The 21,086-nt window shown below is 42.0% G+C and overlaps 1 protein-coding gene across 1 annotated transcript in view; it reads left to right on the forward strand.

The window, feature by feature from the left end:
• LOC150089095 (uncharacterized) overlaps positions 1 to 21,086 on the forward strand; it is an 81,725-nt gene that overhangs the window by 19,523 nt on the left and 41,116 nt on the right. Inside the window, exon 2 of the mRNA XM_090370406.1 lies at positions 18,737 to 18,913. Coding sequence (XP_090226532.1) covers positions 18,737 to 18,913 — 177 coding nt within the window. The remainder of the gene's footprint in view (positions 1 to 18,736; positions 18,914 to 21,086) is intronic.

A 21,086-nucleotide genomic window follows, 5' to 3' on the forward strand; every position in this document is an offset into this window, starting at 1 on the left:
TTATGACAAGCTCTCAATTCTCGCAATCATCTACATTCTACAAAAGTACTTTAGTATTACAGGAAGCCTGTTTAAAAACCATCAACCACATCCTTACAGCAAGATAACTCATCATCAGCCACAAATGCTTCCAATAGGAGTGCACTATAACGCGGGGAGTACTGCAGGGAGAGGTTCTGTCTGGTATGCTATTTGCTGCTGCCCTTAAGAAGTAATGCCCTGTAATAAGTGAGCTATAGTAATATAAAAATATGTAATAAGCAATTAATTTAGACTAAGGCGCATTTAGGGCTAGAGCCTCAAGCTGCGAACAAATTGGACTATGTATATAAATACATCATACACCATCAGGCATCTCTCATATTGTGGAGTTATACTTCATAACTGTTTTTGCCATCATTGCATCACTTGGGTACCTACCCACTCACTGAAGAAGGGCCAAATAGCCCTGAAACGGTGCTGTCTTGGTGGTGGTACCTATCTGAGAATAAGTAACATTAGTCTTCTCCTTAGGTGAAGCGTTACTTATTCGAAGTAGTGCAATATCATGGCAACTCGTTGTGAAGGTATTCACAATATGAGATATAACCTAAAACGATGCCACCTTAAAAATTTTCTGTTTATTCAGAAATGGCTGTGTATTATGATGCTAAGCACTTTATATACATAAGCAATTAATGTAATCTTTGCGAAATCAGTGGCTCACGTTGAACCACTGATTTTGCAAAGATAGCGTAAATAATTTCTTGCTTGCAATATCGTAAATAATTGCTTTTCTTGAATTTAATCCAAATAATTTAAATAATCCAAACTGTAGGGTTCCGTCATTTTTGCTTGCTTCCGGATGTTTTTGTTGTGTGTGTGTGTGGGGGGGGGGTATCTCGCCGCCACAGTGAGTTATTAATAAACAGGACGAGTGCCAGAATACTTCACCTTCGGACAATTTCAAGAGCGCGTGTCAACTTGGATTTCAAAAGTTATAGGGTGGCGTTCGCGCGGCCATGCGACTCCCGTGAAGGTCGTGGATTTCCGTGACCTTCACGACACTCCGGATTCGTGGGTGGAAAGCGAGTAACACGACCTCACGCCGCAATTTTATTTTTATCGCTCGATTTCATTACGGCCGCTCCGAACAAACCTCCCAGGACAGTTCACTGGCGTAGAAATGTTTAAAATCCAAAGGGCGGAGTGTCGCACTTTGTGTCCTTTTCTGACGACCCCCCTTGCATTTATTCGAGGTATTTATTAGTTTGCAACTTCGCGCTCTGATCACAGAGGTGTGTGCTTGGACTTCGTTTGCATTTCCTGCTGCTCAAGTAGGATGTCGAAAAGGTGTTCTTCGTTAACCGGAAATCCCTTTTTAAATTCTTTTTTCGGAAGTTTGTTCGCCACCCTGTTCGGTACATTTTCCCCTGTTGCGCGCATTTGATTTTTAAATAAATCTTCAACCAGATGCCACTGGATCTTCGCAGGCGGAATGTGTGGACCACCCTTTTCGCTTTTAAAGTGGGAATGGAAAACACTAACGATGTTACCAACAGCAAATTCTAAGCATTCGAAGAATTAATCTTGGAACATACTAGGCTTTTCATTCCAACTAAGAAATACTGTTCAAGGTTCAGGCCTAAATGGATGTCAAATGAACTAATGAGGCTTGTGCCAGAGAAGAAAAATGTATGGGATGCATATAAACTCTAGAATATAAACGTGTTAATTTATGTAAACTCTGGAAGGGGGGATGAATCAGATTGGTCCACTTGATATCGATGTTTCAACTGTTGATGATCCTGCTCAGGTAGCTAACAAACTAAATGAGTATTTTGCATCGACATTCACACATGAGGAGTTATTCAGCGAGGGGAATGCCAGAGGTGTATTCAACTCTGGCAGTAATCTACAGAATCTTGTAATAACTGAGAGTAAAGTGGAGGAGAAACTGTTGAAGAGAACCATAAGAAAGGCACCCGTGGTGGATGGGATCTATCCAGTTATATTAAAGGAGGCAGCAAAGGAAGTAAGCAAACCCTTTGCCATAATTATGAGAGCATCCTTGGACTCAGGAGAAGTACCCATGGACTGGAGATATGCAAAAGTGACCCGAATTCAATTCACAAAGGAGGATCAAAGGGAGACAGGTAATTACAGACCTGTTAGTTTAACTTCTGTTCCAGGGAAATTAATGGAGGCACTTGTGAAAGAAGCATTACAGGATCATCTAGCAAGACAGCAGTAATAATTCAGCACGGGTTTGTTAAGGGGAAGTCTTGTCTGACAAATTTGATAGGATACTATGATGTGGTTACAAAGGAACTGAATGCAAAAAAATAATTTTGATATCATATATTTGGATTTCAAGAAAGGTTTTGACACTGTTGCGCATGGAAGATTACTGTACAAGATGGAGCAGTATGGCATTAAGGGCAAGTTGCTGCAATGGATAAAGGGATGGTTGAGTGAGGGACGGCAGAGAGTGGTAATAAATGGACGTTGCTCTTCGTGGACAAATGTGATTAGTGGAGCTCCACAGGGTTCTGTGTTGGGCCCGCTGTTGTTTTGTATATTTATCAATGATATTGATGAAGATATATCAAGCTTAATGTCCAAGTTTGCAGATGATACAAAGGTTGGCAGGGTTGTTAATGACACTTGACAGTACGCTGCTGCAACAGGATCTAGAAAAGTTGAGCAGATGGGCTGAGAGGTGGCAAATGAAGTTTAACATTGACAAATGTAAAGTACTGCATATGGGAAGGAGTAACCGCAGAGTAACGTATGAACTGTGTGGTACTAAACTGAGTGAGGTAGACAATGAAAAAGACCTGGGCTGATTGTGCAATCGGATATCAAGTTCTCTGAGTAGTTCAGATGGGGCTGCCAGAGCAGGTCATAGAGTTTTGTCAATGATCTGAATAAGAATTTTGCTAGCAGAAAGAAGGAAGTGATTATCCCCTTGTATATGGCAATGGTCAGGCCACACCTTGAGTACTGTATACAGGTCTGGAAGCCTCATTTTACGAAGGATGTAGAGTTGCTGGAAAGAGTACAGAGAAGGGCAACAAGATTGGTGAGAGGGACGAGGTGGTGCTTTTACCAAGAAAGGCCTAAGTTTTGCAAGTTGGAGACTAGACACCTGCAAGGTGATCTGCTAGTCAAAATTCACCGCGCTGAAGCCTTGAATGGCTTGAGCGCGCTGAATTTTTATGGGATTGTTCCACTTGCTCAGATTACGAACTTAAGGTGGCATAAATTGAAATTGAAAGTCAGTTGTAGAATAGATGAGTGGAAGTTTTCCTTTAGCCAGCGGGTAGTTGATTGGTGGAACAGATTTCCAGCTGTTGTTATGGTAGTTGATGGCTTAAATAAATCTAAGGTAGAACTAGACAAACATTTGGAGCGAATGGATGGGTGAATTGGGAAGGTTTTTTTTTTTTTAGGCTGATGCTTTACTGTACAAACTTACTTTCTTACATCATATGTAACATTTTAAATTATTCGTTGTCACCGTGGGGAGGGAATGAACTTTCTTTTTCTTCTCGCTGCAGAAGCTGCATCTGCCGCTTTTCACGTTGTTAGCACAAGCGTGACATAATCCTCGCGAGCTTGCGCAAATGCCCATACACGCACACACACACACACACAAACCGAACGTATAGTATGACAAACAAAGGGGTGTTAGGTGTAAAGGAAGAGGGGGTTGAAATACGCCCCGGATGGGCCTTGAACCGGGCCTCACTGAAAACACATTCAGCAAGAGCATTGAGCAGAGAGAGAGAGAGAGTGTGTGTGTGTGTGTGAGTGGAGAGTCTATTTTGAACTACCGGTGTACGTTTACATCGACCGGGAGGTCACAGGTCTTCGTATTGAGGTTATCTGACGTCCGTAAATGGAGAGCGCCCTTGGACTCCTTTCTGGAATCGCTCTTTGACTCCGGGACGGGTTGGCGGAAGATTTGAGGTGATCACGTGAGAAGGATCTATTCCTATCCGGCGTTTAACCGACCCTTTCCTACCCCCCCCTACCTCGAGGATTTACGATTCTCTATTGTGAGTTGTTGCCGCACCATCATTTCTTTCTTTTTTCTTGAACGCGAAGTGCGTCTAGACGACACTCTTATCTACGAAACTATTCTTCGCGCGAGGGGAGGTTATAAATATACTCGTGCCGTTGGATTTAATGACTGAGGGATCGCTTGCGGACACGGAGGCTCAGTTACAGATGCTGACGTAGCCGAGTGATTAGGAGCGCGAGTGCTGTAGCACGCGCTGTTTGAGTGGACCGGGTCAAGACTGTACTCTGCGCGCCAACTAATTTGGGTCTTTCCGAAGTCAGTGTGAGGAAACTTTCTCCCAGCAGCGTGAATGTCACGTGTTTGGACTCACCAAGTTCCAGCGGAGAATCCGGATTCGAATATGGACTTCTCACATTCCATTCAACTTCGAAGTTAAAAGTTATTACGTTTCACGTGCGATTTCAGGTCACCCCAGTTCCCACATTTTAAATTTATAAATACGCGCTTCCTTTTGTGTTTCCCATTTTGCATCAGCCCGTCGGTACCCCTCCGCAAATTCAAAACATAAATGAACGCTGTGTATCGTCGCCATATAATAAACAAAACCTCAATAATTACAAATCGAATTAAGATAAAGCCAAGCGTTCCCCGTGGTTTTAAGTGTGTTTGCTGCTCTTGTTTGATCCCCCCACAATAAATTCCTTCTACGTCTAAATATCAGAGATCTCGTCTCAAAGATTTGGTGATGATAGCTGGCATCGCTAATTTTACACGCAACCTGTGTGGTCTTGTTGTCCTAATTAACTATGCTCAGACTTGGGGGGGGGGGGGTGAGGGTTAAAGAAGGTTCCCTAACCTTCTTTAAACTATTCGTGTTGCACTTTCTTTTGTAATCGCAACTATTTCTAAGTATACTGCTATCGAAATGTTTTCTCGTTCCACCCCCCCCCCCCCCCGACCATCTTCCCGAACAGAAGGGTTGTTGGACGAAGAAAACGAGGCTTTTTATATTGAGATCCTCCGGGAGCTTAAGATCAGCGTGTGAGACTGAAATTATATGATTTAAATTGCGCATACCTCTCCACGTGATGCTTATTTCGCGTTTTGCAATACTTCATAATGAACAGCGCGGCATGAAATGCAACAATTCGGGCTCTGTAATTTAATAAATTATACTGTCAACGCTTTCGTAATGCAGTTTACTGATTGGGGTGTAATGGCGACGAAATATAACACGCAGTTAACGTTTCTGCGATGATTAATAAAACAATAATTCGTGATGTATTCGTGATGTAAACAACTGGTCTCTGAACAGCAAAGATTTCGGAATACGCAAAATGTGTAATAAAAGGGAAGTGCAGGATGTTAAAGTTACCGTATTAAATTTCTGTGAGGGACCGATGCGTGATTCACAATTAAATATAATCTTTATTATGGAAAGAGAAACCGTACAAATCCCTTGACAGCATGCAGGCTACATTACGTGCTGTACGTAATCATTTCCTTACATTTTTAACTTGCGCTGTTCAGAAAGTGAGAGGACCCCACAGTGCACACACGCAATAAGGTTTCAGGCCATATCGAGCCGTTTACAATATGTCTCTAAATTCCGTGTGTTCTGTTATCGTCGCTGTTTCTCTGGACAAAACCTCCAATTTTCTGGGAGAAAAAACCCGCTAACCTCTCCTGAGACCGATTACCTCAGCCACTTTGGAAAAAAGGCCCATAAAAATTGCTCGCGTCATTCACGGTATTCGAACTCGGGTCTTTTTGACCCGGTGTCAGGAGGGCGCAACGCAGGCAGAACTTTTATTGTTTGTAAATAACAAAACAATTTCTATGGCTTCAGCCATAGAATGCTCGATTCGCGCCCGATTCAAATCCCTTCAATGACACGAGGAACTTTTGTGGACTTTTTCCACAAATTGGTCTCAGGGGAGGGATGTCTGGTATTTTCTTTTGAAAACTCTCGTTGTCTTTCATCCAGCAAACAGGCAAGTCGACCACAGGACACACGCAATTTACAGACATATTATGTATGGAGCAGTATAGTCTCAGTCGCTGATGCCCTCCAACACCCTGCAACAGCAACATGAACTACGGAAACGCGAAATGCACTTCAATTTTTCTCAAAATCCAGGACGAAACAAGTGGACTGTATTACAAAAATGTTGACCGCACGCTATATTGCGAAGTACGTGTCGCTATTTGTTTATTTTATTAAATCGCAGCAGACCCGTGTTGCATTTCAATTTTCATTAATACTCAAGGAGGAAAGAGAGAAAGTATTACGTCTAGTGAGTTAAGTTTATTAATAAAGCTTTTGAAGAGAAACTTCTTTAGGGTCCTTGAGGTTGTCACAGACATTCTCTCAGATATACAGACAAGCTGTACTTGCTACCTGGGAGTTTAAAACGTTGATGGAACTGATATTCGGGTGACACTCAATTCAAGTGGACCCAATTTCGGCGAAGTCCGGACGGGTCTGTGACAGCCAAATCCTCTGCTCGCACCTTCACGATAGTGGGACTGTTAGTAATCCTGGGTATAACCTCCATGCACAAGCACACGTTGGGTGACCACCCAGATGTGAACCAACGTAAGCAGGGGTCGAGGTGTGGCGCCCACACCACATGGAGGAACGCCGCCCCCCTATATTACCAGGCAGTACTAGGTGGTAGATGACTCTCATCAACCGGTGAAATACCACCACTTTGCTCATTGGAGGCTTGAAATGGTGGAACCCGTTTAGTCTCTAGAGCTAAGTTCCCGTCAACCCTTCCCCATCTCTTCCATCATGCAGTATGATTGATGACTTTTGAGGTTATGATGAACGTCGTGGCGAGATCCAATATTCCTTACATTTCGAGGGTACAGCTCTAAAACGGTGTTCGCAGGCTCGCCGCTAGTTAGTACACCGCACCGGACCTATTGGTAACTCTTTAGGAGGTTTTCGGATCAGCTAGTGTATAATCTTGCTACCTCTACTCTGCCAGATAGTGACTGGAGGGAGTCCGAGTAGTGTGTATGCGGGGAGCATTGTCGAGGCCACGTTATGTCAAGGATCTGGGTATATTCTTACCACATGTACGCCATATCCAAAAATTTCATTACTTTATACAGCATGTCCCACCCACTTTTTCTTACTATTGAATACACCATGAATTGTCAAACTAATAGAGCAAGCTTATCTGCGGAAAGATCTAAACCTTCCAAGGACTTCCTAATTCATTTCATTAATATACGTGGTCTCAATTCTAATCTCAACGATGTCCATTTCCACTTGCAGTCTGCCAAACCCCATGTACTTTTTCTGACAGAATCTCAGTTATCGGTTGATTCAACTACTGCTCATCTCAGATGCCCAAATTATTCGCTGTATGATTCCTTTCGCCTCAAAGGTGGAACTTGTGCATATGTCCATTCGGATATTCCCTGTCAGAGAATTGGCAATTTGGAATCTCCTCTTTTCGATCTTCTCTGGCTTCATATCCCTCTACCTCATTCTGTCACATTCATCTGTTGTCTCTACCGTTCTCCCAACTCCACTAATCACTTGGAGCTCTTTGACTTCCTCTCTTTGCAACTTGACTTTCTCCAGTCCAACTTTCCTAACAGTGAGGTAATTTTCCTTGATGATTTTAATGTTCACAACTCCAGCTGGCTTCCGTTTTCTAGTCACACCGACCCAGCAGGTCGAGATGCTGAGGCTTTTGCAATTACTAATGACCTTGCACAGATTGTTCATTTACCTACAAGAATACCGGACAATCCTAATCACACAGCCAATACGCTTGATCCTTTTCTCACAAACAACCCGTTTAAGTATACGGTCGAAGCGAGAGGTCCTTTAGGCACTTCAGATCACAATTTGGTGATGGTCTCTTCTCCAATTGAACCTTTATCTCATGGCTATTCCCAACCTCGTGTTGTTTGGCATTACAAGAATGCAAAATGGGATGACCTGCGAGACTTCTTTTCTTCTTTTCCTTGTTCGGATTACTGTTTCAAAACTTCTGATGTCAACGTTTGCTCAGATCGTGTCAGTGAAATTATTCTTGCAGGAATGGAATCCTTTATCCCACACTCCACTTCAAAATCTCGTCCTTTATCTAAACCTTGGTTTTCCAATAAATGTGCTAAGGCTGTTCTAGAGAAGAATGTTGCATATCGTAATTGGCTTGTTTCTAATTCTTCGGTTTCATTTTCTGCCTACACCAAAGCTCGCAACAATTGTAAAGCAGTTATTAACCAGTCCAAACTAGAGTTTGAACAGGCTAAGATTAGAAAACTTTCTTCTTGTCCTAATGGTAGCCGAGCATTCTGGTCTCTTGCCAAAGCTATTGGCCGCAACGTTTGCCCATCTCTGCTCCCACCTCTGTTGTCATTTCAGCCAAGGATAAAGCTGACCTGCTAGCATCCCATTTTTCTTACAGCTCATGTATTAATGATCTTGGTAAAACACCTCCCACCATTCCCAACACGCTCCATTCAATGCCTCCTGTGGTCTTCCATCAAAAGGATATCAAAAGGATTTTGACGAATCTTGATGCTAAGAGAGCTCCAGGTCCTAATGGTATTTCTCCACTTGTTCTCAAAATCTGTGCTCCTGAACTTACTCCTATTTTTTGCTGCCTTTTTTCAATTTCTTATTCCAAAGGTGTTTTTCCTTCTGCTTGGAAATTTGCTCATATCCAGCCAGTTCCTAAAAAGGGTGACAAATCCCTCCCATCCAATTATCGTCCCATTGCAATTACTTCTACTCTTTCTAAAGTAATGGAGAAATCAATTCATCGCCAACTCTTAAACTACCTAGAAACTGTCAGTGTCGATCCACTGGTGATATTCTGGCTTATGTTACCCATTTATGGACTAATTCAATGGAAAGGTTCGGTGAAACACAAGTAGTTGCTCTTCACATCTCAAAGGCTTTTGATCGTGTTTGGCATAAGGGTCTCCTAAACAAGCTTCCATCTTATGGTTCGACAACTGTTTTTTTGGTAATTGGTTATCCAGTTTTCTCTCTGATCGCTCACTGAGGGGCCGACCGGGCTAGCCGAGTGGGTAAAGTACCTGCCCGGCAACCCAAAGGTCGCGGGTTCGATTCCCGCCTCGGGCTTGGATTAAAGTACTGCAAAAACCTTGGGAGGTGCAATATGGCCACAGAGGCCGATGCGCCAACAACTACCAAATCAAAATCAATCAAACTCACTGAGGGTGATGGTAGATGGCTCTCTGTCTTCTAACTTCTCCACTAATGCCGGTGTCCCCAAGGTTCAGTTCTTTCCCCACTCTTTTCCTCTTGTTCATTAATGACCTTCTTCCATTGACTGAAATCCTATCCATAGTTTTGCTGATGACAGCACATTGCATTCAACTTTCCGTTTTGAGAAATCCTGTCCTGCTCAATCAGCTTCAACTTCTCGAAAATCTGCTACCAATTCCTTAAATGCCGATCTTCAGGTAATTCTCCAGTGGGGCAAAGACAACTTAGTTGATTTCAACCCTTCTAAAACTCAGTCTTGTCTTATATCTTGCAAAAGAATTCTTCTGCTCCTATGCTTATCTTTAGTGACACTCCGATTTCTAAGCAAAATGATATATCTCTTCTGGGGTGGTGCCCCCAAAACCTCTCTCAGGCTTCTTGATTCCATTCAGAAGAGGGCAGTTAGGTTAATTAATGACTCATCTCTAAAAGAGTCTCTCCACTCGCTTTCTCATAGACGTACTGTTTCTGCTGCATGCCTCTTCTAAAGATACTTCCATGGGCACTGTTCTTCTGAATTGGCTTCTATAATTCCTGCTCTCTCTTTCAAAACAGTCCGAACCAGTGCCGCCACCAGCCAACATCCATTTACTGTCCGACTTCAAACCCACAGAACCAACTTTCTGGAACAACCTTCCTTCATACGTATTTCCTGAAAATTACAATCTACAGAAGTTCAAGTCCAATGTCAACAAATATCTTCTTTCGTCTTCTCAACCTCCAACCCAAGCACGGTACTAAGTACTATAGGTTCTAATCCCTCTCGTGTTTGGGGTTCACATAAAAAAAAAAAAAAAAAAGGCGCACCCCACGCAGTTTTCACACAGGCAGTAACTGGCGTCCGTGAATTGACAAAAAAAACCCCACGAAAATGCGACACGAAATGATTCAAGGCTACCCACCTGCGTACCGTGTTGCTCGTGCCTGGTACTAGGCACGAGTAACGCATGATGCAATCAGTACCGCTACAGCGCGCCCACGGCGTAACTCGCACGCGTATCGCGTTTACGTTTTCATTCGCTATATCTCAGCTTCAAGCAATCCGATTTTAAAAATTTAAAAAAACCAAATTATTTCATAAAAAATTTATAATTCAATATGCCGAAGACTAATGGTGAGCGTATAGAGTACGTATACGCGCAACGCGACCACCGAAACCACCTGCATCGAGTAAAAGGAGACATCTGTAAAACCTTTGTAAAACATTTTCAAAATATTAAACCACAGTAACATTGAAATAATAAAAGTTTCTAAAGAAGTTTCACTTAACTTCTGCCATTGGTGCTGGCACACAATTCCCCCCTCCCCCCCGTAAGTTTCCTAACGAAGTATTTCGTATTCACTCGATCCTGTTAATTAAATAAAAATGTTTTAACAGTCTTTAAATAATTTTTCGATTAAATAAAAATCTGTGAATAAATTGGCCTTGAGCTAAAGGACGGAAAATATGCCCGGATGATGCTTACGAAGAGCAGAAAATAAACCCGATGCACGTCTTTATAAAACTGCAACCATTATGAACCCACTGTAGGATGGAAACCTCCTCAACAATTCACGTTGATGGAAATGGACCGTAATCTACAACGCTGGTCCAGTGCGGGTTGGCAGATCGACCGCATTTAGCAGTCAGGGGATTGAACACCCGTCTAGTCAAAGAGCGCGTGCTACTGCACTCCCGCTACTGACGTCTGTGCCCCAATTTCAGAAACTACTCCTGTCCCAGCTCTACCTCCAGTCCAGACCAGCATCTCTGTCATCGCCATCTCGTGATACCACCGCCACCATCGTCACTACCACCATTTTTTTTTAGCTCGAGTACCATCTTTACCACCATCTTCGACTTGGACAGTTGGTTAACAAATGCGTATGACTCCGAGTGACATCACTGTGTTTTCTTGACTTCTATTTCCTGCTAACCTCAGGCTGGTCCCGAGGCGGGGTCTGCATCCTTACGCTGGTGCAGGATGACTTATTTTTTATTATTTTTTTCCATTTTATTAACTTATTTTTACTGAATTTTGTTTTTATTTTATTTTATTTACTTATTTTTATCTTTAATTTTTCTGATTTTTATTAATTTCCTGTTAAATTTAATTTTATTTACTCATACTTTGAATGATTTCGACATTCAGCACGTGACTCCCGAGGTTTGCTGCGGTTCACGCTCAGTTGTGGCCCGCCTCCTCGCGGCGTAGACGGGTATCAGGCCGCACCACCCTGGTGCTTGTTGCTTCCTGATAGCAAAGCGGCCAGAAACAACTAAACAACAAAAAAAAACACAAACACAAACAGCATTACACGCATTTCTGGCCTTTCTGCAGAGTTTTGATTACATCACAGTGTACCACGGTGGAGTTTAATTAGCGTTTGGGTGCCGCCTTACATAAGATACTATTTGTGTCTACATGCCACATGACGTGTTTATAAATGGACATCAAATCAAACTTGTCAACACCCACAGGAACCTCGGTTTGGTCTGGAATTCGAACCTGTCTTTTCTGGAGCACTTCAAGGCAGCAAAAACAAATTCTTCGCAGTCCTTTGGCCTGCTCGGCAGGAACTGGTTAGTTTGTTCGTTGATATGTTATTTAATGGCACAAGGGTTGCGAAGGCCATATTGTGCCTGATTTTATTTCGTAGTGCAATGGCAACTAGTTGGTTACAGCTATAACCAGCTAATAACCAGATTTGTGCAAACTTGTGTTGTATCGGGGGCTCTCCAGGCGTCAGAAACTTGGTATTCTGCATCTCCAACATACCTGCAGCAGTTATTGAGGCTTGAGTATTGGCTTCTACGATCCCTCAATAGGACATACCTTAACTACACTGGTGTGCAAAACGTAAGGACGACCACTAAAGGTTAAAATCACAAAATCAAACGAAAGAGCCTGTGGCAATTTGCATAACTGTGGCCATTCAGTAGAAAGCTGGTGCGGTGCACGTGCAAAAATTTGAATCGTGATGAGAGGGCTCACATAAACAGATAAAAGCAGATTGTTTGCACCTTCCATTGGTTTCATACAGAAAACGAAATGGCCAGTAGACAACATATGGATGACTTTACCCGGGGCCGAATAATTGGACAGCTCGAGGAAGACCGAAGTGCGAGGAGTTTGGCTGCAGAGTTCGATATCACCCACAGCATCGTCTCACGTGAGTGGACGGCTTTCAGAACCACAGGTACATCTGTTCGAAGGACCAGTGGTGGTCGTCCACGAAAAACAACGCCCAATGATGACCGCTGTATACTACAGGCCAAGAGGAAACGACACCAGACAGCGGGATCCATTGCAAACCAGCTGCACAGGACACAGGATATCGCGGTTCACTGTGGCCAGGCGACTCCACAAAGGTGGACTGTTTGCCCGATGGCCAGTACGCTGTGTCCCTTTAACACCTGCCCATCGGAGACACCGTTTACAGTAGTGCATCGAACACAAGGACTGGACAGCAACACAATGGGGTAAGGTACTCTTTACGGATGAGAGTAGATTCAGTCTCAGCAGCGATTCTGGACGTCACCTAATCTGGCGAGAGGTTGGCACACGATATCACCCCGCAAACATCACTGAAAGGGATCGATATGGCGGTCGAGGTGTTCTCGTCTGGGGAGGCGTTATCTTGGATGGACATACACGACTCCAGATACTGGAAGTTGTGTACGTCCGTGTACCGGTTACAGTACATATACCGGTGGACGCTACTGTACTGACGTAATCCTTCTTCATGTCATCTGTTCCCAGTTGTCAATGGCCCCGAATTCGTGTTTATGGATGATAACGCCACACCCCATCGCACTGCTGCTGCTGATAGAATTTTAGAAAGTGAGAACATTGTTCGTATGGATTGGCCTGCCAGTTCACCGATATTAATCCCATCGAACACATATGGAACGCTCTGGGGAGACCCCTAGCGGCACGTCCACACCCACCAGAAAATGTTCACCAGCTGAAGATGGCGCTGACAGAGGAATGGACGATGTTACTGCAAGAACTTATCAACAACATTGTTCTAAGTATGGACAGGCGGTGCATTGACATTAGGGGTGGCGATATCTCCTACTGAGGACCACCTCATCCCTTTGTTCCATCTTTGGCAGTGATGCATCTGTATCATGGCAGTCAGTGATATGTTGTCATTTTTGAATAAAGTCCCTCTGTACCGTTTTGTTTGGGTTGTTGTGTAGGTATTCTTTCCTTCATCATTTCTGTACCTCACGAGGTTCCTTTGGTATGCTTTTCCCATATCCAGGCCACTCCAATGAGAAGCTACAGATGAAAACCTGACTGGTCCTTAAGTTTCGCACACCAGTGTATATCTAGGGCTATACTACAATCGTGTCCAAAGAAAGTGGATCACCTATGAATTTCACATTTTTAACCGACGGTATATTAATTAATGACACGAAAAGAAATATAAAGAAAAGATATCTGCAGATACAGAAACCACTAGGTGGCAGTGATCACAGTGTGCTGAATTGGGATTTACTCAAGGAGGTAACTACCATCAGGAATAAAGGGAAGGGTTATTGCTTTCGTAAAGACTACGATGGTCTGAGACAGTATTTAAATTCTATACAGTGGGACCAACTGATGACGTTACCAACAGCAAATTCAAAATGGAAAGCATTCAAAGAATTTATCTTGGAAGCTACTAGGCTTTTCATACCAACTAAGAAATATTGTTCAAGGTTTAGGCCTAAATGGATGTCAGATGAACTAATGAGGCATATGGCAGAGAAGAAAAATGCATGGGATACTTACAAATTAACACATGACACAGAAGCCTATGATAGATACAAGTTGATATGCAACCAAGTTACAAAGGAGGTTAGGCAGGCGAAGGCAGATTACAAGAAATCCTTGGCAAGGGATGCAAAGAAAAACAGCAAAGAGTTCTTTACTTATGTAAACTCTAGAAGGAAGGGGATGAATCAGATTGGTCCACTTGATATTGATGGGTCAACAGTTGATGATCCTACTCAGGTAGCTAACAAACTAAATGAATATTTTGCATCTACATTCAAACATTAGGAGTTATTCAGCGAGGGGAATGCCAGAGGTGTATTCAACTGTAGCAGTAAGCCACAGAATCTTGAAATAACTGGGAGTAAAGTGGAGGAGAAACTGTTGAAGATAAACACAAGAAAGGCACCCGTGGTGGATGGGATCTATCCAGTTATATTAAAGGAGGCAGCAAAGGAAGTAAACAAACCCTTAGCCATAATTATGAGAGCTTCCTTGAACTCAGGGGAAGTACCCATGGACTGGAGATGTGCAAATGTCACCCCAATTCACAAAGGAAGATTAAAGGCTGACACAAGTAATTATAGACCTGTGAGCTTAACTTCTGTTCCAGGAAAATTAATGGAGGCACTAGTTAAAGAAGCACTGCAGGATCATCTAGACAAGAATTCAGTTATAGCTCAGACGCAGCATGGTTTTGTTAAGGGGAAGTCTTGCCTGACCAATTTGACTGGATACTATGATGCAGTCACAAAGGAACTGGATGCAGGTAATAACTTTGATATCATATATTTGGATCTTAGAAAGGCTTTTGATACTGTTGCACATGGAAGACTGCTGCACAATTTGGAGCAGTGTGGCATTGGTGGCAAATTGTTTCTATGTATAAAGGAATGGTTGAGTGGCAGAAGACAGAGAGTGGTAATTAATGGACACTGCTCATCGTGGACTAATGTTATTAGTGGAGTCCCTCAGGTTTCAGTGTTGGGTCCATTGTTGTTTTCTGTATTTATAAATAATATTGTTGATGGTTTGGCAGAGTTGTTAAGGACACTACTGACGCCATGCTGCTGCAACAGGATCTGGAAAGGTTGAGCAGATGGGCTGAGAGGTGGCAAATGAAGTTTAACATTGACAAATGTAAAGTACTACATATGGGAAACAGCAACCCCAGAGCAACGTATCAACTCTGTGGTACTACACTGACAGTGGTAGAGAATGAAAGGGACTTGGGGGTGGTTGTGCAGGCAGATATGAAGTTCTCTGAGCAGTGCAGACGGGCTGCAAGAGTAGCTCATGGAGTATTGTCAATGATATACAGGAATTTTTCCAGCAGGGATAAGGAGGTGATTATTCCCTTGTATAAGGCAATGGTCAGGCCACACCTAGAGTACTGTATACAGGTCTGGAGGCCTCATTTCAAGAAGGATGTAGAGATGCTGGAACGAGTACAGAGAAGGGCAACAAGATTAGTGAATGGAACAAAGGGGTGCTCCTACGAAGAAAGGCTTAAGTTTTGCAAATTACAGTGTCTGGAGACTAGGCACCAGCGAGGTGATCTGATAGAGGTGTATAAAGCCTTGAATGGTTTAAGCATGCTCAATGCTGATGGGATTCTTCCTCTTGCTCAGAATAATCACCTGAGAGGGCATAAATTCAAATTGAGGAAAGACAGATGTAGGATAGACCTGAGGAAATTTGCCTTTAGCCAGCGGGTGGTTGGTTGGTGGAACAGACTTCCATCCCTTGTTGTGGAGGGCTGATGCTGCATAAGCTTGCTTTCTTGCATCATGTGCCTCTACTAATGCTAATATTTATTAATAGTTAAGGCAAAGCTAAGTAATATTTGACAGGTGCTCATGGTTGGTTGCAAATACTCAAAATGAGTATTTGCAACCAACATACAACAGTTTTGGTAAACACGACGAGAATTATGGCTGAAATGTTATCAGATTCTGCATCAGTTTATCATTTTAAATGGAAAACAAAATGAAAAGGTGCAAACTAATATTTAGTTGAACCGCCCACCTCTGGCCCTGATGACAGCAGCACACCGTCGAGGCATTGACAGCATCAATTTCTGAAGATAATCAACTGATAGTGCGTGGTTCCAAACACCAATTATGAAGTTCACGAAGGGGTTTTGGTTTCTTTCTGGCAACTGCAGATTCCACACGATTCCAACAGTTGTCTATAGGATTCAGGTCTGGCCGGGCTGTTTCCTGGCGAGCTAACAGTTGTAATGGACCGTTCTTCCAACCATTTTTTCACCTGTAACAAATGTAACCACATTACTGTCAAAGCTCTAATGCAGAAATGAAGCTGAAGTAACTACAGAAGTGCCTACGTACACTTTTCGCCTGATGACAAGGAGCAGAGTCGTCCTGAAGTTACATCCACCAAACAAACATTTGTTTGTTGGATGTAACTTTACCTTTACCCGAATAAACAAATAAAGTGTAAATATTGGTGTGACGTAGAAGCACGTAATGGATCAAGAAGGTCTCGGAGTCAATAAAACTTAACGGCCACTGGACACACGGAGTGTTGAAAAATCCATCAACGAACTTTTTTAAAAGATTTTATTATAAGCTACCCCCACCAAAATATTAGAGAATGCAGTTAACGGCGAGTTTTTACCAGTGATTTTTTTTTATTATTTTCTAGGGTTACCCGTAATTAAATACATTAACCCGTATTTGTGTCTGTAAATTGCGTATGTTCTATGGTTGATTTGCCTGTTTTGCTGGACGAAAAAACCCCAGTTACTGGGGAGAAAAACCTTGCTATCTACGCCTGAGACCAACTAACTCAGCCACGGAGTGAAAAAAGCCCATTAAAGTTCCTCGCGTCATCGACGGGATTCGAACCCGGGCCTTTTCCACTCGATGTGGGGAGGACGGTGACGATACCACTGTGCTACCCGCGCAGACTTTTTACCAGTGATGACAGCGGCAGTCCTCTGTGCCATTGATGCTTCGAGGTAACGCATTCGTGAAAAGGTCGATGGATTTGCATTGGACCATCGCGACCGCCACTTCGATGAACTTCAAATATTTGCGAATTGCGCTTTGCAATAATAGATGAAAATTCCAGCCGGCATCTTAACGAACTTAAGATGCTCGTTAAGCATCTTAAGTTCGTTTAGCCGGCATTCCAGCGGACTAAACGAACACAAGATAGTACAAATGGTTTTCACCAACAAGGTAATAAAGAGCCACATATCAATAAGCGTGAATGGCAGATGGTCAAAAAAGTCAGGACACATATTGATCTTGGTCTGAAATGGGACGAAAACCTAAACTTCACACCCCATTTCGGACATGTAAAGAAGAAAACTTACGCAGCCCTATGGACCTCCAGACAAGAACTGGTGGGTATCGGGAACCCCGACCTTGTTAAACAATATATTTTAAGATGCGTCAACCCCATCCCTCTCTACGCATCTCAGATTTGGTCTTCTGCCCCGGACACTACCGTCAAGGCTTTCCTGGGTTTAGAGTATTGGATGCTGAGATGGTTAAACAGGATCTACGCAGCCATTTACAATCTCAATGGCTGTTTTATATGCCAACTTGGATGTCACGCCTTGGTCTCACAGAATTGTCACCAAGAACATTCTCACGCTTGCAAAAGTGCTGACCGGAAGACTCGACTCGCCGAAAACTGGCTACCTGCTGACTCGGCCCCGCATGACGCAAAGGTGGGCGAATAGAACAACATCCCCTCCACTCAGTAGCTCGCTCACACAGCTGGGAAGCCTTCAGTGATTTTTTCCTTTGAACAGCATTAAGATGTACAACGATCTCCAAGCAGACCCAGAAAAGCTTTGCACAGAGAAGAGGTCCAGGACTGAAATGTTTCAAAATGCATTACTCCACCTATAAATGTTGAGTGAAGCCCACAGATGAATGAAAACAAAAGAGAATGCAGGAAATGAAGAATGAACTGGTCGGGACTGTGTTTGTTTCTCACTGGTGCTCCTTTTATGATTTCATTGGACGTCTTATCTTTCTGTGAACTCGCTGTGAGAATAATGGTAGATGTGAACATTCTCTAATTCCTTGTAAAATTGCAAATTGTGCTTGTGCTTTCTTTCTATCTACCCGTCATGTGAAATAAGGCAATTAATGATATGTATAATATAATTAATTAGACAATGTATAATTTATTAAGATGATGATTTGTATAAATTATAAATGGATAATTCTGTATATAACTTATATTTGTATATCTGAATGTGCGCCCCCTGGTTCTGCAAGATCAATGAACAAAGCAAATGTGGAGATATTTGACACCCCCGGACACTTCAAGACGCAACTGAAATTGCTAACCTCATCCGTTACCTGACTTAAAATGGACTCTTCTTGCAAGTTCTAAGACTCTGATTGTGTAATGTGTGTGAAGAAATAGCAGTGCTCTGCCTTACTCCTACCTGTTCGCTTAAATAGGACGGATGAGTCCTACTTTTATTTATTTAGTTTTATTTTATCTGTGCATTTACTTTTTTCTTTACTTTGGGAAATGTATACTCCAAGCTTCTGCTTTGAAGCTGTGTAATAATGCTTTGTAGCTGTACCCTCAGGCACGTTTGTTTGCTGTTTTGTAGCTGTTAATAATAATAATAATAATAATAATAATAATAGTCGTAAGCGGATGTCTCTTAGTAGAAAATAAAGATAATAATAATAATAATAAATGCTTGTTTCATTCCAGGTGAGGACTGTGGCTTCCCTGGATCTCCCGCCCATGGAACGGTGGAACCCGACAAGGAAGAGTACGACGACGAGGAAACTGTGGTGTACAGATGCGACGAGGGATACTTCCTCCTGGGGAACACCGTGCGCAGATGCAATGAAAACGGCACGTGGACTGGCCAGATACCGATCTGCGGTTAGTTTCTGATTATTCATTAACGCCAATTGAATAACGAATAACTTGCTTATTTATTAACGAGACACGCATTTTTAGCGCAGCTTTCTGTTTTATTTTTAAATAAAATATCAACAGGTCTGCTGGTTGAAGAATGGGATTTGTTGCCAAAGAATCTTTATGCATTTAATTCAACAAGTAGATGTAAAATTTCTTCAAATACATTTTTCACTAATCTTATTAAGTAGATATTATAACTTATCCCGATTATATTATATAAATTCTATTAATAAAATACGACGAAGAAAAGAGATAAGAATTTTGATAGTGATACTGCACGTCCATTTGCACGCAATCAAAATATAAAAAAATATATGTACTGAATTCCCTCGTTTGAATTCTGCTGATTTGTCTTTTAAGTAACAAACTTTACACACAGATTCTAGAGTTGGGAGAATAATATTTGTTAATTCAGATTTATTTAATCCTGCTCTGTGGTTTTATGAAGGTTTTATTATTTTAAGAACAGTAAAGAACCTAAGGAGGAACCTCGAGTGACACCAGCGAAGAATGTGAAACAGAAAAAGTGCTGGGACGTTTTTAATTTGATATGATCTACCCGTTACACTCAATGGTCTGCTTAAAAAGAAGGTTGTTGAAGCCACACATCATGTTTTTGTGTCGATTACGCACCAATAGAGTCAAAAGCTCTGGCGAGATCGAGATAAAGAACGTCTATATACCCAGTTCCTTTCTATAGAGATATATTGCCTGGAAGTAACCAGATTGGTTACTACTGAACCCCCAGAGACGACCACCCCTTCGACAGTATTCGATTTATGAAAGAAGTTTTTTTTTTTTTTTGAGTTATAAAGTAGCCAAATATTTAGTTCAATAAACTAATTTCAATAATAATAATATTATTATTTCTTTGTCCGTCCGCATGTAATAATTAGACTCGTAGTGGATGGATTTTTTTGATATTTTATATTTGGCTCGTTTGCACCAATTTATTGAACCCTAATTGTGTATTTGGTAAGAACGTGCTGTAACACGTACATGCTATACACGTAGTTGCTAGAGAGTGCAAGCATTTCGTCACTAAATTTGAAGTGGATCAATAAATCCACGTAGGAGTGGGTGGATTAAATGACACGATTGCGCTCCTAGAAATACCTGCCGAAAACATTTTTAGAGCTTCTATTTGCTCCATCCACCCCCTCGCCGAACTCTTCCTCTTCTTCCTGGTACCCGAGCTGCAGATATCGAAGGTGTAGTCGCTTGCCAAGTGTCTTTCAAGGCCACCACACGAGATCTCTGCGCTGTAGTTGAAACCTGTAAACTGCGCGGTGCATTTAAGTTTTAAATTTACGCTCGCCAAACATTTCTTTTAGTGTTTTTAAAGCGATGGGGGAAGATAAACCAGAAATCTCTTACTTCGCTTTCGAGGTGATTGCATTTTCTTTTATTTTACGGACAGAATTCATTTCGGAATCAGAATTTTCAGATTGAAAGCTTGTTGGATGAAATGTCACCGGGGAACTGGCATTTTATTTTAAATAAGTAAAATAAAAAAAAATCATCGCTCAGAAATACGGGGAGAATAATGACACGAAGGACTGTTATTTTTTATAATTTCGGCGAGTTTTATGTTGCTCATATTCGTGTTGCACATTTATCCGTATCGAGAGTTCGAAATTCATTTAACCTTAGTCCGAATACGATAATCAATGTGTGTTTCGTCCCATCGTCCGAATCAAGTCTTGGAAACCCTATTAACATTCTTTCTCTCACATTCAGCGATTAGTTTTCACCACCCTGTTTAAATGTTCTTGGAAGTTCGAAACCAAATTATGATAGCATCAAATGAAACCAATCATCTTTGCAGGTGATGCTGTGAAGTCCCGCAGTTGGACCATTCAAAAAAACTGCTCAATAAAAACTGCTCAATAAAAGTCATAATTTCATACGCACAATTCTATGATAATGGTATATTCGATTATTGCTGAAACGTCAAATTTTATTTTTTTAAGAAAGTCCGAAACACGAAAGGTACAGAATCTTATAATACCTATTGCCATGCGTGCGTGGGTTGAAGGTTGAGAAGATGAAGGAAGATGCTTGTTAACTTCAACTTGACTTCAACTTCTGTAGATTGTAATTTTCAGGAAATACGTACGAAGGAAGGTTGTTC

The sequence above is a fragment of the Mastigoproctus giganteus genome, chromosome 3 (assembly GCF_048544385.1).
Source record: "Mastigoproctus giganteus isolate SK-2022 chromosome 3, ASM4854438v1, whole genome shotgun sequence".
Taxonomy (NCBI): domain Eukaryota; kingdom Metazoa; phylum Arthropoda; class Arachnida; order Uropygi; family Thelyphonidae; genus Mastigoproctus; species Mastigoproctus giganteus.